Raw genomic sequence first — 18603 nt, 5'->3', positions numbered from 1 at the left:
CTCAAGCAAAATTAAATGCATTCCAGAAGTACAGTATTTAGCTAGGATTTTGCTCAAAAAACGGAATTCTGAAAGTTTTGCTGAAACAGTGACGTCAGCATTAGTGAATAAAGAAGAGAAACTTTTCATTCTGTCTTTTTGTAGTAGTTTGCACTTTTTAAGGCCTTGTTAGTGCTACTGAGTAGCTGGCCACTCTTCGGTTATTGAAGCAAAATTGACAGAAAACTCTTAGCCTCAGTAACTTTTGCATTATATATGGAGTTATCAGCTAATACATGCAACCATTAATTGCATATATTTTTTTTAGGAAATTTTAGCATTTGACTTTTTCTGTTTTTAAAAGTATAAAGCCTGCAGAATTCCCATGGTTTTCAGATTCTATCTGACGTGCATCTTATTTAAATATTCAGGCTTGTTATCAGAAGTGGGGGACACCTGTCAGGTTCACCAAAGTTGAACTAAATGTGCTCTGACCCAACATTTTTAGTCTTTGTCATAGTACTTCTTAGACTGGACTAACAAGCAAAGTGAAGCACGCATGTGCATTTTTTTCATAGACCTGAAAACAGAATTAATTAATAGTTAGTCTACTACCTGTAGAAATTCAGATGCAAGAATTAAGTCAGTCTGTTTGCAGTAGTAGAGAAGATTAAAATAACTGACTAATGCATTCTGTGTCACTACTTTGAAGAGCTAGGCTGAAGAATCAAGCGTTTTGTACTGCAGTGGAGGAGGAGAAAAAGGAATAAAAAGTTACTTCCATCATAGAATAATTTTAATAGAGATTAATTGTCTGTCAAAATGGTCAGCATTTTAAGTGTGGCTGATAAGTATTATATACTGTGTTGCTGGCAAAGTGGTCCAGTTGAAAATGGGTACTGTTCTTTAAACTTAAAAGGTAATTCTGAAGATGAATCAAGGATTTCAGGGCAAAGTAACGCTTCATTAGTCATTGATACTGATCTGTTCCTAATTTCCTGTCTGTGTTCAGTTTTCTTCTCTACAATTTCACAGAAATTGCCACTTGTTTTTGATAACCAGTTAATGAAAGGATTTCATAACACTTGCAGAGAAAGTGGTTTGATTTCTCTTTCTTGCTTCTCTACTTCCTTAATTTTAGCTCTTGGACTTCCTGGATCAACATCCATTTTCATTCACCCCTTTGATACAGCGGTCATTGGAGTTTGCTGTAAGCTATGTTTTCACAGAGGCTGGTGAAGGAATTGTATTTGAACGGTTTATTGTACAGTGCATGAATCTCATTAAGATGATTGTAAAAAATTATGCGTACAAGCCATCCAAAAATATTGAAGGTACTGCTGCTACTTATTAAAAATATTTTTTATATCTTGAAACATACTGCTAGTTGTTCCCAACAGTAAAACTCCTTTAAGACATTCTTTTGAAGCACTTAATATGCTAATAGTTAGCAATGTGTGCATCTGTCTCCGTGTTGATAAATCTTATTTTTATGGCTAAAGTATAAGTATATATAGAGATTCACTTACTAAAGTAATTTTAAATACACAAAGACTGTCAATGTCTTTTCTTTGTTGGTTGTTTTAGATTTCCGTGAAATAATGATAAAAAGTAATAAAGTATGAAGTTTGGGTTATTTTCATCAAATGGTTTGTTTCATCTTCCCCTTGAGAAATGTTTGATAAGATAGTGCATTCTGACACAAGTGTATTACTTATTTTTCTGACAACAAGGTGATTAAAAAAAAAAGAAAATTTATTTTTTTAATTTGACTGATGTAATGTGTTTGTGTTTTACAGCATACATTGTTTGGTTTTATTGCTGCTTTCTTTAACCAATATTAACTCCTAAAACCCAAGTTACTTTTAAGATAGTAGTTGGATAAATTTACTGTATAGGTATAAATGAAATTTTCTTTGAGCTTGTGTGGGGTTTTAAATTCAGCAATGCTAAAGAAATAAAAAATACCAGAAGCAGTAGGTAAACAGTTTTTCTTTTCATCTACATAGTAGCTGAAAAACATTATAAATTCTTTATGAAGCCCTAATGATCCTTCAGTCTAATTGTGCTTTTACTGAACTCCTCTTAAAAACAGATGAATTTGGGAGTTTAGCTTGCTTTAAAAAGTACCACCTGATAGTCTGCCATGAAAATGTATATTTTTGTTTTTCTCTGAGGATAAAAATTTCTTATCCATGGCTTTCTTTCTAATTTGACTAGGCTACTGTTTGATCATTAAGACACTTAACTGAAATTTGGAATTTTCTATGCTTTATTTCAGATAGCAGTCCTGAAACTCTTGAAGCACATAAGATTAAGACAGCATTTTTTACATATCCAACACTAATGGAAATATGTCGGAGATTAGTCTCTCACTATTTCTTGCTGACAGAGGAAGAATTAACCATGTGGGAAGAGGACCCAGAAGGCTTCAGTAAGAAATGTGTTGTATAGTTGGTTGCAGTTTGTTTAGAATCATAGAATCGTCATAGAATCATAGAATGGCCTAAGCTGGAAGGGACCTTAGAGATCATTTAATCCAACCTCCCTGTCATGGACAGGGACGTCTCTCAACTAGACCAGGCAACACATGGGGACCAAATGGGAATCGAACCCATGACCTTGGTGTTATCAGCACCATGCTCAACCAGCTGAGCTAACTGGGCCCCTAAAAGATAAAACATGATCCTTCCGCAGGTTTAGATATTGGTATCAGAGTTTCATAGCCACGTTGCTTCCACAAACTGCTTACAGATGTATTGACTGTTTTATTTTCTGCAGTCTTGTTAATGTGTACAAATATTCCCTCTAGAGCTTGTTATCCAGACAAGAGATTTCTCAGTAGTCTGATACCCACATATCTAAATAGTAAACTTTATTTGAACCATAGCTGAAATAATACTTTTATTTTTCTTTGTGAAATAATAGCTGTAGAAGAGACAGGAGGAGATTCTTGGAAGTACAGTCTCAGAGTAAGTGTTGCAATTTGAAAGAAAACCATTTGACATTTGTGGATTCATTTCTTGATAGTCTGGTGGCCAAGAGAGATGATGTTTGGTGGAAAGATAAACTTGGGCCTTAAAAAAAAGATCTCATTAGGATTAGTATAAATTAACTTTGTTCCTTTGTCAGTGTTCAATCATGCTAAAATCCACTGGAAACAATGCACTTCATATTTTAGGAGGGAGGGAAAAGGAGTTTGCATTTGTATTGTGTGGTCAGCATTTGTATTGTGTGGTATCTGATGGTGATTAAACCCAGTAGAAGTTCTTTTCTTTAAACTGGTAACTGATCATTTATGACTTAATTAATAGTCATGAGGAAGAAAAAAATTTTCAGATGCATCTATATTAGCGTTCTAGTTCAGATCAGAAGTATGTTGTTGTAGTAAATCTCCCAGCTATCATTGCTGTATTCTGCTTTGCAGAGAGATCTCAAAGTTTATTTACTGGGTTACTTTCGTTTTGAAACTAAAAAAACCAACCCTATGCATCTAGCGTTCGAGGTGCAAATGAGTGTTCAGTCCAGATGACTCAGCTAGAGCTAATCCAGAAAGAAACCATTACATACCTACACTGGTCAGTGGCTCCCCAACACCAGATATTTCACTCCACAGATCTGTTGTTGTTTTACTGCAGAAGTGACTGATACAGATGCAGCTATCAAACGCCTGAGTTAAGCTTACTGTATTGTAGAAAGAATGGTATTTCATGTAATAATAATTTTACTACAGTGTATTGCATTTTAAATTGTGGCATTTGGTACAAGGCATTCAGCACTTAAAAACTATTTTAATTGCTTTTTTTTTGATAGATTCTAAACCAGATCTTTTAATTTTACAGCCATGCACAGAAGTTCTTTTTATTGATATTTTCCATGAATATAATCAGATTCTTAGCCCTGTGCTTTTAGAAATGGTTCACAGTCTACAAGGTAAGTTCTTGAAAAAGTAAAGGATCTCTAAATTGTAGAATTCTTTACTTTTGCTTTTGACAACTATTAAACAGTTTCACCTTTAACTGTTAAAACAATTTTATATGTTGCACTCACACTGTGTTTTTCAATGGTCATGTTAATATTTTCCAATTATTTTTAAACCTACCGTAGAGAAAATACATTGTGTATCTACACAGAGGAAATGCTAAGGTTTCTCTACTTTTTGTCATAACTATTGTAGATGGCTGTCAAAGATCAAGGAATTTTACTTTCATGAGGTTTCAGGGTTTCTTGAAAGTGGTCAACAAGCTTAAATTCTGTAGATGTTTTTTTTTTTTTCGCTGAGAACTTGCTGTTGAAGTGTTGCAAGGCAGTTTACTGTATTTCTGTGTCTCTGCAAAAATCCGGGGAAAAAATTAATTGAAAAGTTCAAGCTATGCTGTCATTTTGGAGAGTAGAGGACTTTCCAAATGTGAAGAATCTGCTTAAAAATATATGTTTTGCTGTATGAATACTGAAGTATTCATAGACTGAGGAATGATTCATGTTTCCTTCCTGTTCTATTTTATAATTCTTTGCCCCCATATTAGAGTTTTGTAGTGGCTATGAAAGATAATGAATGGTAGCTGCCACTTTGTTTTCCCTGTCATTTCAGCTTAGGCTGTTTCCCCAGGTTGTATCTTACCTGTTTTACAATATTTTCTATTTGAACTTAGCAGAATTTATCAGTACATTCTATTAAACAGAAATAAATACTCATTTTCTGTGGGTGACTGCAGACTTCACAGAATCACTTCATAAAATGCTTTACGTACGAAAGTTTGAGGATGGCTTGATGAGTTACTGGGAAAGGTAAAAGATTCTTTACAACAGAGCTGACATTTATTTTGTTTTCCAAAAATTGTGGAAGTTAATACTTTCATGCTAACAGGTATGTGTGTGTGCTTTTTTTCCCTCTGAAGCCCTTATTAGCCATTTCTGCATATTTCAGCTTGACGTTACTGTTGGAGTAATAGATGTTATTAAGAATTCGTTAATTCTTAAGATTTTTGAAAATCTTTACTTACATTGTAAGAGCATGTGGACACACATAGAGAGTATATAGGAACTAAGTCTAGGAATGTGTTGGAAGTAGTACCGCATGGTTGATTGTCTTCAGCCGTTTTCAAGTCTGTTACTTTAAAATACGTTTCTGACTTACTTGCATATTGCTGTTAAAACTATTCAGACCTGAAGAACTCAAAAATATGTTATGAAAACGGGGATTTGCTTTTAGTATATTCACTGAAGAAAGTACCAAAATGAAAATAACTGAACCTTAAATAAAACAAAAGTAGCAAAGCCGTCTTGGATCAGAGTATGCTTATTTAAAGTATGTAAGCGCAATGTTTCTTGTGTTCCGTGTTTTCATTACTTTTTTCTTCTTTAACTTTGTCTTGTAGGATCTACCAACATGGAAGATAGCAGTGCTATACTGATAAAAGATGCTGGTAAATTAATTTTTTCTTTACCTTTGAAGTAATAGAGTTGCTTCTATGTATGTGCTTGGGTTCTTAAAAATTATATTTAAAACATTTTTAAAACATTTGAAAGTAGGACCTAAATCCTATTTCTCCTTTCACCTGATCAGTCTTGCTTTTTAAAGTGCTTTTGTAAAAATAGTGATTTTCAGCGTTTTTGTCAAACAGACAGACGATCTCCCTTACTGTCCTGTCCTTTCCTGTCTGCAAATAAATAAGCTACAGTGCTTCCATAGAGATACTCTGTCTGTTTTACAAGTAAAGAGATTTTATAGCAAAATAAAGGAATTGTCTAAGACCTCTGATGGAACCATTCTTGATGTTAGAATAATTCTTCATTGTTTTATGGCTTTTAACTATTTTCAGAAGTCTGAATTTTCTTCTGTAATATTTTTCTTTTACTAAAATTTCCTCCAGTGTTCCCTCCTTCACCATGGTCTGATATCGTTCTTCAGAAAGAAGATATGCTTTAGTTTTGTTTTCTTTATTATATTCAGGTTATCAAAAATGTTTTTTTTTAAACTTAAATTAGTCTGATTTTTTAGTATTAAAAATAAAACATTTAAGCAAACAATAAGCATAACTATTATTTTTCCCCAGTGTATAATGCGGTTGGACTGGCTGCTTATGAACTATTTGATAGTGTGGATTTTGATCAGTGGTTTAAAAATCAACTATTAGCAGAACTACAGGTTTCTCATAACAGGTAAACACCTTGGTTTGTTATGCCTCCATCATTTAAATATGAACTTTTGATACGAAACTGGTAAGAGCGAATGCCTTATAATTGCAGACTTGAAAAATACTCAGTATTTAAACATATCCACTAAATGAGCAGAGGTATGAAATACTTAAACATAACTGGTACAGTCACAGAAGTGACAGTGTTTCTAACAGTTCCCATTTTTTTAAATTATTGTGTAAAAATATTATAAGTCTGTCCTCTTATATATATTTGAGTTGACTAAAGTTTCCCAGGACAGCCAACTTTGCTCATTTAAAGAAAGATATTTAGACCTTGTTAGACTCCAGAGCCCTTTAGGCGGCAAAGTCCATCTGAAGTCTGTGGAAATTAATCTCCAAAAAACTGTAGCTTAGCCAAAAGAGTGATTTCTTCTTTTCCACTAGTTAAAACGCAAGTTTTCTGTAGCACTCTTCAGTTAATTTTGCTAGCAATAAAGTGGGCAAGTAAGGGTTTGGACTGTATTGTAAACTGTGAATGATTACAGGCTGGTTCTACGTGAAGAGTATTATATAGCCCATCTGCCGTGGGTTTTTCTGCCCACCAAGATCTCCTTCATTTAGATCCATTTAGGTGGCCTACACACGAGTACTTTTTTTTTTTTTTTTTAGTGGATACCATAGGATGTTTTGAAAGATCATTGTTAGTGTGACAGAGCCCTGGCACAGGCTGCCCAGGGAGGTTGTGGAGTCTCCTTCTCTGGAGACATTCAAACCCTCCTGGACGCGTTCCTGTGTGACCTACTGTAGGTGATCCTGCTCTGGCAGCGGGGCTGGACTAGATGAGCTTCTGAGGTCCCTTCCAACCCCTGACATTATGTGATTCTGTGATCGGCTTTGGCATCTCAGTACAGGCTGAGCAGTCCATCTCTTCAACTAAGAGACTGTGTTCCTTCCTGTTCCTCAAGCTGTCAGTCTTCTGTCAGGGAAAGGGCAGTAACAGCTAATCCTCATCAAATGAGATGCAAATCACCCGTGACTCTAAATAAGTATGTCCTGTTTTTCTCATCAGAGTCATTAGCAGTGACACTAATGTCCATTGAAGAATTGTCTGGGTTTCTTCTTCTACATTTGCAATTCATTTTTCCAGACGTAGTCGTTATTTAAAATATAAACTAACTTGTTTGTTAATACCTTTAGGAGCTACTATAAATTGTAACTAATTTTCCATAAAATGAGTTGCTAGCCAGCTTTTTTTATTTCAAAATGCTAGTTACAAACTCTTCTTTTACAAATACAGTTCAATTTCATGTAGAGTGGAAGATTCTGCTAAACTTTACAAGTATTATAATGCTTTTTTGGTTACAATATACTTTTAAAAGAAATAATTATGTACTTTTGGATATATAACCTTACTTCATAGTCACTGAATAGGTGTTACCATTGTTCACCTATAGTCTCCTAATGTTTTTATTCTTTTTCTCACTAATTTTCACCTTGCTATCTGTCAGTGGTTAGGCTAAATGTCAGAAGAGCAGGAAAAAAGGAGCACTGATCTCCGCACAAAGCTGCCATCGTAACTGAAGCATGTACTGGCTTTGGCATTTTTGTGCTATCCACCCATATAGCATAAGTAAAACTGACAAATATCATCTTTGGTTCATATAATTATTTTTACAGTCAGGAAGGCACCTGTTCTAACCATTTGGTTGGCATTTGTGATATCCCAGGATGAAATTGCTGTAGGGTTAGAAGCTTGCAGTAGAAGTTGTTCAGAAGTTTAAAGCCTTGTTTGCTTGACCTGCTTCTACTGCCATCATCATTGGAGACCACAATGGCAGTAAGGGAGGTGGTGCTAGTAGTTTGGATCGAGTGCTGCCTTAAAAACAGCTTTAGGAATACTTGTTCAGTTCAGATAAAGCAGATTGTAGTCTATGATCTGCTGTCTCACAGAAAGTCCCAAGGCAATTAGTATGCTTTCTCACAAACTGGTTCATGTTTGGTAACTCAAACCTATGTGATGGCAGCAGTGACCATAGAGTTTGCTGTGTTTAGTTTTCTTTGAATAGCTCATTGTCTGTCGATAGTGAGCCTGTCAACCGTGGCCATTGCAGTAGGAGAAATAAGAGATTAGTGAAAAAATATTTTAAAAATATTTTTAGAAACATTACATTGCCAAACTTATCACTTGCCATAATATTTAGTTTTGTACTGATTAAGAAGAAACTTTTCAGTAACATGAAAATAGTTTACTGAATACCATTTTTTTTAATCTTAAAACAACTTTTAGTGCTGAGAAAGTATCGGTATTTTGGTATCAAGTTAAGATACTTGGGAATGTCTGAATGCTGTCCAGACTGCTTAAATCCAATGATTATTGAAACAGAAGCTGCCTTATTTTAGAATATGGTCACTTTCTGCACATGATATTTAAATCCATCATGCTCAGTCTGCTTAGTCTGTGTGTGTCCTTAATGTAAAAGCTAATGATGTTATAAGAGGTGAGATTTTCCCAGAAGTGGTGAATGTAGAAAATGTAGGACCACAAATACGAAGACTTAACAGCGGAAGAATTTCTAGGCACTTCAGTCCTTTAAAGAACAAACAAACAAAAAATACCAAAAATCTAAACTCCAGACAAAACCCAAAGACACACTTACCCCCAAAACCTCCAAAGAATGCTGTCTTTTTTTCTATTGGGAGAGAAAGAAAAAAATATAAAGGGGCAGGTAGGATGGATGGGTTGTACAACAGTTACCTCCAGAGCTGAAAATCCTTGCTGTCAGCAGACGGTTATCTATTTATGTCATTTAAAACTTTTCTTTATATAATAGCAGCTAGAAAGTTATCCAATGCCAACCTCAAGAAAATCTTATTATTTTTGTATTATCATTTTTACGAAGTTATGTATCAGGTGTGAGTATTCTAAGAATAAAAAAAAAATATCATCACAGCTTCTTGAATAAGCAAGAGGATGTATTAGTAAGGCAGTGTCCTGTGTAAGTCATGCTTTGGCATGGGTCGTTCACATTTTACTGTCACTCACTAAATCTCTGGCAATAGTGGAATGTTATTCCTCATTAGCTTTGTGTTCCAGTCTATTGGACTGTGACTTCCACAACTTTTGTGTTCTCTGAAGGTTTGCTTTGTTAGTTATTTCATGGTCATGGGAACATTTCATGGATCATGTTTATTCAGTGTAAAGAAGCCTCAATAATTTCAGTATAAATTGCTGTCTTGATGGCCCACAAGGCAGGAATTCATCAAATAACAACTACATCTAGGATAACAGGGCAGAACAATTTGTTAGTTCAAATTCTGTAAATAGGGTTCATCTTCCCTACCTTCCCGTGTCTACAAGTTAAACAGTTAAATCTGAGCTATTCTTCCTGACTAGTGTTTATAATGAGTGGAGAAAAATAGCAGGTCTATGGAGTGGTTTTCTCAGTCTTTGCATTAGGCAATTTAGCTCACTGTTGTTCTCGTTCTTACTTCTCTCCATGGACTCTAAAGCTGCTTGATTTGTGCCTGTGTTGTGGCAGTGGTCCACAATTAGGTTGTGTCAGTTCTGTCTGAGAATAGTTGTAGCCTAATAACGTGAAATACTCTGGCAGTAACTGTAATGCTGTACTTAAGGTTGCATTGTATCTGACCTAAAAATTTGAGCATTAAAGGCAAGGTCAAGAAAATTGCTGGAAACTGATGAAAGCAGTAGACGAAATGATGGCAGTAATGAAGTAAGATTTATTTTTAGTTTTTTATTGATGTACTGTGTGCAGAATAAACTGTATCTCTAGTGAGACCTTCAAGAGTAGGATGAAAGTTGTCTTTTTCAGACTGAATTGATATTTCCTGAGGCTTCTAGTGAAGAATTTTGAAGAAAAATATTTCTGCACTAAAGTTCTAAAGTTGGTCTTGATGAACTAAATATTTTAATAATTGTTGCAGGGAATAATGTTTTTCCTAGTGATTCTTAGTTTTCTTTTTCATCACAGTATTTTAGAACAGAAAGTATAATGAGTTAATGAGTGCATTTTTTTTCTCTCTACTTTTAAAGATATAAACCAATACGCCGACGAGTAATCTGGCTGATTGGACAGTGGATTTCTGTAAAATTCAAATCAGACTTGAGACCTGTGTTATATGAGGCTATTCGTAACTTGCTTCAAGACCAGGACTTAGTCGTAAGTATAAGTAATGTTTTGGGTTACACATTTGTTCTGGAAACACACATGAAACGTAAATACTACACCGATTTCATTTAATTTCATTTGTATGTAAACTAATTTGAGAATTTCATGACTTCACACTTTCAAGTCTGTTGTGTCGTGGAGCTGTTGAACAATAAGATTATAGGCATGTAACAGGCCCTTAAGATGTTTGCTTGGTGATGACTGCAGTGGGAAAGGGAATAAAAATAGTGACTATCTGTTATTTGCAAGAACAGAGTTGTGCAGTGTCTTCAGATAAAAAATTTATAAACAAATTAGTACTTTCTATAGATAAAACAGGGTTATTTTGTGATTAGTCCCTGCCGTATACAGTGTTATTTAAGCATTGGCATAATTATCTGCTAGCAGAATATGATAAATGACATTGCTTGCTATGATGATTGGGTACAATTCTGTGGTTTTAAGCTACAATTTCAATTGACTATTGTGAGGTGGAGTTGAGAAGCTAGTTTTATGATTATTTTGGTTTTATTTTTAAACAAACAGACCTAGCAGACAACAAATATACTTAGCTAGTTTATTAGTTAAATAATAATAATTGGCAGTCATAACAGTTATTTCTGTGATTCCAGATGCTTTAGCAGACCAGGATGTGTTTCTGTGTCAGTGTTGTGACTATTTTCACTTAATACTTTCTGAGCATCTGAATATCTACCGGGGAAGAACATGCTACTGTGTTGAGATTATCTGATTCTGTGCTTTATGAGTGACAGCAAGCCATGAGATAATCCCAGGTTAAAATCATTGTCTATTGCAAAAGTTCTAGATATTGCTAGATATCTTCTTGTCTAATTTTTTCTTGACCTTCATGAAGGTTTTGGCTGGGTGGTTTCTCCAGGTAAGACCACTTCAGCAATGCCAAATAAAATCTGCAGGGTACTAAACTGAAAGAAAATGAAGATGTTTGAGTTGAACTAATGATATTTCTTAGAGGATGATAGAACAGATAGAATGATTCAATTGCAGAAATGGCAACTGATTTGATATTGTCAGATAGTCAGGGCAGTTGATAATCAAAATGTTCAGTGGTTGTATACATGATGCTCCTTGGCTTCTCTCTGTCAGGTCCGCATTGAGACAGCTACGACACTGAAGTTAAATATCCTTTTGCTGCCAAAGACATTTGATTAGTTTTTAATTCAGTTACTGGAAAATTAACAATTGTAAACTTACTACCAAAGTCTTCACATTATAATTTTTGTGTATCCGTGGAATATTTGCTTATTTGAGTCTTATTTTCATTTGCAATCTGTAATTTGTTTCCTTAATGATTGTTTACCTGTAGATGATTTTGAGTTCAGCACTGACCAGTTCTTACCGGTAAGAGCATTTATATGGGCATATTCTGATGAGCAGGTAGATCCATAGAAGAAAGCAGGGAAAAGTATTTTTCAACTTCATTTTATATCAGGAAGAAAATAATTTCCAGTTTCATTTTAAACTGCACTATTTAGTAATCAGTGCATATGTACGTATGTATTTTGATTAGGGGGTTTTTTTGTGTGTTTGTAGGCCAAAACATGTGAAGACTCATCATGTTGCTGTTAAGGTTGCTAATGTGCAATATACAGACAGACAATTAAAAACCTTTTAGCATGGCCGCGCTTGAATACTGTGTTTGGTTCTGGACCACATGTAGTACTTAGTGACATGGTTTAGTGTTGGACTTGGCAGTGTTAGGGTTGGACTTCATGATCGTAAAGGTCTTTTCCAACCTAAATGATTCTTTGATTCTCTTATGACTATTAAAACTTTCTAGCATTATATTTAATAATATATATATATATATATGCACTGTATGTTACCAGATGATATTTTTTTCATGCTAAGACAATATCAGTGTTGTCTTTAACAAATATGTATCCACACTAATGCGACTTTCCAGTATGCCTATTTCACACAGTACTTTCTAACCTGCTGTTTCGCACAAATATAATTGTGTGGTTAAAATAGTTCCTAAAACCAGAATTTTTTAGCCTCCTATATTTGTATTCTTTACAGTGCCCATTACTGTTGTCATTAAGTAAGCGATGAAACGTTGGCTAAAAATACAGCTAAGATTTATTATGATTACTCGAATTCAGCAGGTGCTTTCTCTTCTCATTTGATTATTACTTCTGTCTCTAGGGAATGAACAAAACAAAAATGCAGAATGCATCTACACTGTACTGTTCCTGGAGGGATGGCCTTCTGCTTTGTAGTATTTTTATCTGTGAAGGTGTTATTTCCACTTACAAAACACAAAACATTTGAATTGTTACATGAAAGCGTATCTGATCTTTTTTGTCTTGTTTAGGCAGTGACTGGCAAGTGTGCATTTTTCCAAATGGAAGAGCAACATTTTGCACACTTCAAGTGTCTTTCAGAGGTCGTAGGTGTCTAATACATTGTTTGTGTTTTGTTTAGTATCTGGAATCCATGTTTACACTGCTCTTTCAGCTACTTCAGGAAGTAACACAATGTGACACCAAAATGCATGTTCTTCATGTTCTCTCTTGTGTGATAGAAAGAGTTCATATGCAGGTATTTTATTTTATATATATTTCAGTATCAATTTGATGCTCAAAACATAGAGGAGGATTTCATGGTTTTTGGCTTTTACAAATGTAGCACTGATCAATTAATAGACTAGTTATTGTTATGGTAGATGCCTGTATTGATTGGATTCCCGAGTTCACTTTTTGCTTCTCAATTCTCATCTTTTTTTGTAAAATGGTCTGCTCAGTTAGTTTTATTTACTATGTATTTTTTGTATTGACCCATCTTTTAGAGTATGGAAAGACCTTCACTGCTTATCTGGATTTCTTGCAATTTTCTTATAATTGTAATTTATTCCAATAGTCTCATCTTATATCTGAACTAGTATTTTATTAAATCTTAAAATTAAAAATACACTTTTGGGGACAAAGTGCTTCATACTTCTAGGGACTGTATGGTTAAATTTGTAGTCTCATTGGCACTAATGTGGATTACGGTTGCCTATGCAGCACTCTCCTTAGCTGCATGAAAAGTTTGAAGTTCACATTATTAATTTTCAGTACTTCATTTAAGTATTAAATATTCTTTAGCTTATGTATAAAGAAATTGAAGATGTGTTTGCAGATTTAAGATGAATTGTTGACTGCTTTTGTCTGTTGTGTTGGCTTTTGTGCACTATTGCTGTAAAAAAGACAGAAATAATTGTTTTGAGCTTATTATCTTTTTATACCACTTTCTTCTGTCTGAGAGCCAAATGAAGCTTTCTTAATTGTCTCTTTTAGCAAAAGGCAACATGATAACAGATTTCCCTGTATTTTAGATCAGGTAGATAGAGAAGCATCAGGAAAAAAAAGTTGAAAAAACCTTTGAGTCTGTTCAGGTTAATTCCTAACTAAATACTTTATAAGACAAATAGAATAATCTTTTTGTATTTTAGAGCATCATAGAAAAAAATTAGGTTGAGGCAAGCCTCTGGAAGTTAGGTAGTTGAACTCCCGCTCGAAGGATGAGTAACCTCAGAGGTTATTCAGTAGTGAAAAAAAAAAAAAAAGAGCTACCAAAAACCGTTTCTTATCCTCTTAAAGGATGCTGTTATTTAGGAATTATGTCTAAGTAAGCAATATATTAATATGAAAATATATTTGTTAATCAAATTAAGCCTGAATGCTGTGTATAAGTGTTACCTTTAATATGTTTGGTTTAAGCCACTGTGCACTCACAAGTTACTTCAGTCAGAGATCTTGTTATGTGATGTTTTAGAAAGAGAAAAGAGGAGTAAGTTAAAGCAAACTGTATTTTTACTGTGGCAAAAGTAGCTCTTCAATATTTCAGCAACTATGCTTGGGATAAATTAGTGGCTTTGTTTTACCCATTAAGAAACAACTTTGTGTTCTGAACTTCAGATACGACCGTATGTAGGATGCCTGGTTCAGTATTTACCACTCCTTTGGAAACAGAGTGAGGAGCACAATATGCTACGATGTGCCATTCTAACCACCCTAATCCATCTTGTCCAGGTAAGAGATCATGTAAATGTCGTCATCAGTATCTCCTACCATTCTTTCACAGATGTGCCTACATGTTTTCTGTCTGTGTATGTGTATATATGTGAAGTGCATTTTGGTTTTGATCCTGTAATAAAGACACAGGTCTCTGCTAGTGGAGGTAAACATGGCTACTATTAAGCACTTAACTTTGTTTTCAGGGGCTTGTTCAGTAAAAGCAGTTCTCTAGGCAGATTTGGTTGTGTTCTGGAAGGTTTTAGTTTTCTAGTCTTGGAATTGAACCTCCTTTAGTGACTTCCTAGTCTACATGAAAGAGCTTGTTCTGGCTTCCAGTGTTTCCCAGCCAGTGTTAGGATTATCAGTCTCCTCTTTACAGACATGTGTGGTTCAAGCTTAATTCTGTAGTGTTGGCACATATGTTTCTCTATTGCTTTCCATTCAGCTCCCAGACATGTGGAATTTCTGCTTGGGTTGCAATCGTTATAGAAAGGTGAGCCATTCTTAAATCACAAGCCAAGACACAGGCCACCACAAGTTCGACTTTGTCCTTTCAGTGTTCATTTTAATCCGGGTTAGCATCAAATATTTCTTGTTGAAATCATAACTGTTAGGTTTAACGTCTCTCAGGGCTGTAGTTGGCATTGGCTGGCTGTGGCTCATCTTGTTTATCTAGAATTCCAACCCTTTTTGTTGTTATCATTTTTACCATTACATTCCTTTAAGGATGGACTAGGACTAGCAGAGATCAAGAGCAGTACTTGTAGCCTATAGGCCAGTGTCCATACAGGAGCAGACTGAATATGCAGGCAATCTTGTACTTGTGGAAACGTGTTACTAAGGATAGCATTGTAATGCTTAACAGTGGAAAGGAAGTGTGAGATGAACAAATAGACATTGCAATTAAAGGAAAAATTAGGGTTCTTTTTAGTAATGGAACTAGTTTACATGGCGAGAAAAGTGTGTTTTCACAAGAAAAATATTTTGTAACTTCTTGTTACTGGCCCCTGTGGAGGCCAAGAAATATAGGTGGACACAAAGAGATTAGATACATTTATGGAGGATTGTTTATCTTTTAAGACAAATTTGTTTAAATAAATAAATAGTTCTGTTAAGAAACTTGATTTAAAAACATGAAATATTTGGAAACTGTTAAGTTTAAAATTATAGTAATTATGCAAAGCCAGCATTCACGTAGCCTCAGTTCTCTTTAGTAATATTATAAAATACATAGTTCCCGTGTTAAGATTTCCTCTACGTTTTCTAGGATTAATTCTAATTTATTATTAGTTTTGAATATAGTTGCCTTTAGCTTATTTTTAAAATGTAGGTTTTCTTATTAAGTGATTACTGGGTAAAAAGCTTTACTCTTCATTCTTGGGAAGACATATTTGTGTATGGATCGTGGATCATTTGAAAATAGATCACTGTAATCAGTCTGTGAATCTTTGTGTAGCAGTGAAGACAAACCCATCTCTTCATTCTTACAATATGTCAAAATACGTAGTATGAGGTAAAGTCCAAAGAGTAAACGTTTTCTTGATGTTTGAAACATTTTATTCAGGATTCAGTCATTTAATCTTTGTTAGAGCTGTAGTTTTTCACACAAAGAGAATGACCAGTGAGTGTTTTTACGAATGTGTATTCTTTGTCATCTTTTTCTTGCAGACCATTGATGAGCTACCTGTTATCAAAAAAACCTCTGTAATTTTGTCAAAACATGCTGAGAGAAAACTCAGGACTATCAGAATACTGTTGTAGGAAGTGAATACAATTTCATCCTTTGATTTCTTGAATTCATGTTTACTGTATGCTAATAGAACAGCATCACAGACCTTTTTCAATGCTATTGTTGAACTGTTTGATTTGAGGTTTCTGAACTATTTTACATTTTCTGTTTACTTTCATAGGGACTGGGAGCAGACAGCAAAAATCTCTATCCTTTTCTACTTCCAGTTATTCAGCTAAGTACAGATGTTTCTCAGCCTCCACACGTTTATCTTCTGGAAGATGGTTTAGAGTTGTGGTAAGAATGTTCTTTATCAGTTTTTATTTATAAAAATGTAATTTTTGTATCCCCAGGAAAAAAACCAAACAACAAACAAACAAAACTTTTGCTGTGTTAAGAATTCATATATTCTTGTTATCTTACCTTAATATCACCTATATCATACTTTTTCTTGGAAGAGATGAGGTTAGGAAGTTAATAAAAGAACCATGATTAAGAGTAACTGAGTAGATAATTCATTTTCAGGCAGTTGATAGTGAGATAGAGTTCATTTGTGATCATGAATCATAGAATGGCCTAAGCTGGAAGGGACCTTAGAGATCATTTTAATCCAGCCTCCCTGCCGCCAGGGACACCACCTCTCGACTAGATCAGGCAACCCATGGGGACCGAACGGGAATCGAACTCGCGACCTTGGCGTTGTTAGCGCCACGCTCTACTGACTCAGCTAACCGGCCCCCTTGATAATGAACAGGAAGACACAGTCTACACTCACTATTATGTGCATGCTGAACTAACAATTTGATGTGCCTGGCTTCGGGAGCACAGTGCCTCAGTAATTCTCAGAGCTGGTTTCTGGGAGAGGTAGTGGGCTTACAGGTATAAAATGTAGAAGTTACAAAGTCAAGAGCTGCTAGAGACAGTTCAGACTGGTGGATTCTTGAACCAAGAGCAAAACAACTAAGATACTTACATAGTCAGAAATGTAATTTAAATACAGTAATCCCACACGTAAGATCTAGGAACAAACTGGAACGTGTTGTGGAATGTATTGTATGAATGTAATTTATAGCTACCTGTTTTCAAACCTCAAGAATTTTAAATTGTTACATTCAGTGCCGAACACATGCTTTTATGTGTGGAAATCAATGCATTTCAGACCTCAAAAAAAAAAAAAGTAGAAAAATAATTTAAAGATTCGAGCTAGTTTCCACCACAGCAGTTCCTTTAAGCTATAGACTGCTACATGCATTGTCCTTAGACTATGAATATTACTCCCTACCTACCTTCTCTGAGCTCCTAAGTTGACATTCTCACTGCTGCATTTGGGAGGTTACATTGTCTTTTCATAAAGATAGTAGCATGTCTTTTCTTTCTTTTCCTGCCTTAGCAAGACCTATGCCTATACTGATGAGTGCATTGCTGAAGTGTGATTCAAGTAATTGCTGCACGTTATTTAAGAATTATATAAATGGTTACTAGAAGTTACAGTGATTTACATCTGTCAAAATGTTTGCTCGATATTATTCATAGGTCATCTGAAATGTTTAATCTGTTCTTAGGTTAGTGACATTAGAGAATAGTCCATGCCTTACACCTGAGCTCCTGAGAATATTTCAGAACATGTCTCCCCTTCTTGGTAAGTCTTTTATTAATAAAATTTCTGTTATTTAAACATTTTTTTTGCTGCTGCTTGTATCTGCTTGCTTTAGTTCTCTTTAAAAAAATTAAATTGCTTTCTACCTGAAAGATAAAATTAATTTCAGTTATTCACTTCAGACTTTTTTTTAACAAGTTCCTGAAATTAGATGCCAAATATGCTGAGTTTTAGTGATATTGGTTATATAGTGTGCTTTCCTGTTTCTGCTTATTACCGGAATGATGATTTCTAGTATGAAGAAGCAAAGTTTTTATTATTGGCTTTCCAGTTATTCAGTTAATAATTATGTAGTCTGTTTTCAAGGAGACATATGGACATATGGAAGTATGTCTATACACATATTAGTAAAGCAGCACTGAAATCAAAAGCAGTAGTTTCACTTTGTTGACAAAATACAAACTTAATAATTAAGATTAAAATTCAATGCTTATGAAATACCAAATTTAGAATGCTTTTGCTTTGTAATTAATGGGAGTATGGAAATTTTGTCACTTAATTTTATTACATAAATATATTTTTGTTTAATGAAATCTTTACCTGTATTTTTGTAGGTTGTGGAGCTAATATACCAAATGGTTTTCTGTTCTAGAGAAATGTGTTTATAAAATTGCTGAAGTTAGCTTTTTAAGTGGTGTTTTCTGGCCTGGCACTTAATATTGTATTCTGATTATAAGTCAATAGAAAGTTACATCATGGTGGGTATATGCAAGATGACACCTTCTGTTTTTTCTCTGTGTATTCTAGATCTTCTAATGACAAAGCTGCTCAGGAAAATAGTGTAGTGGATTTAGTATCTAACTAGTATTTAAATCCAGAGCTACCTCTTACGTTCTGTGGCTGCCAATTATTTACGATTCCACTTTGTATCTACACAGCTACCCTTTCT

The 18603-nt window shown here is 34.6% G+C and overlaps 1 protein-coding gene across 1 annotated transcript in view; it reads left to right on the top strand.

Annotated features, from left to right (window-relative positions):
* LOC104280506 (importin-11-like) overlaps positions 1 to 17696 on the top strand; it is a gene marked incomplete at its 3' end in the record, with an annotated part of 32004 nt that extends 14308 nt beyond the window's left edge. The window contains exons 8-20 of the mRNA XM_009878173.1: positions 1121 to 1313; positions 2261 to 2413; positions 2908 to 2951; positions 3822 to 3912; positions 5358 to 5405; positions 6036 to 6141; positions 10174 to 10300; positions 11414 to 11447; positions 11628 to 11668; positions 12755 to 12871; positions 14230 to 14343; positions 16239 to 16354; positions 17620 to 17696. Coding sequence (XP_009876475.1) covers positions 1121 to 1313; positions 2261 to 2413; positions 2908 to 2951; positions 3822 to 3912; positions 5358 to 5405; positions 6036 to 6141; positions 10174 to 10300; positions 11414 to 11447; positions 11628 to 11668; positions 12755 to 12871; positions 14230 to 14343; positions 16239 to 16354; positions 17620 to 17696 — 1261 coding nt within the window. The remainder of the gene's footprint in view (positions 1 to 1120; positions 1314 to 2260; positions 2414 to 2907; positions 2952 to 3821; positions 3913 to 5357; positions 5406 to 6035; positions 6142 to 10173; positions 10301 to 11413; positions 11448 to 11627; positions 11669 to 12754; positions 12872 to 14229; positions 14344 to 16238; positions 16355 to 17619) is intronic.
* Between the last annotated feature and the right edge of the window lie 907 nt (positions 17697 to 18603).

The sequence above is a fragment of the Apaloderma vittatum genome, unplaced genomic scaffold, assembly GCF_000703405.1.
Source record: "Apaloderma vittatum isolate BGI_N311 unplaced genomic scaffold, ASM70340v1 scaffold22311, whole genome shotgun sequence".
NCBI classification, from domain to species: domain Eukaryota; kingdom Metazoa; phylum Chordata; class Aves; order Trogoniformes; family Trogonidae; genus Apaloderma; species Apaloderma vittatum.
This window is presented reverse-complemented; position numbering and strand designations above follow the sequence as displayed.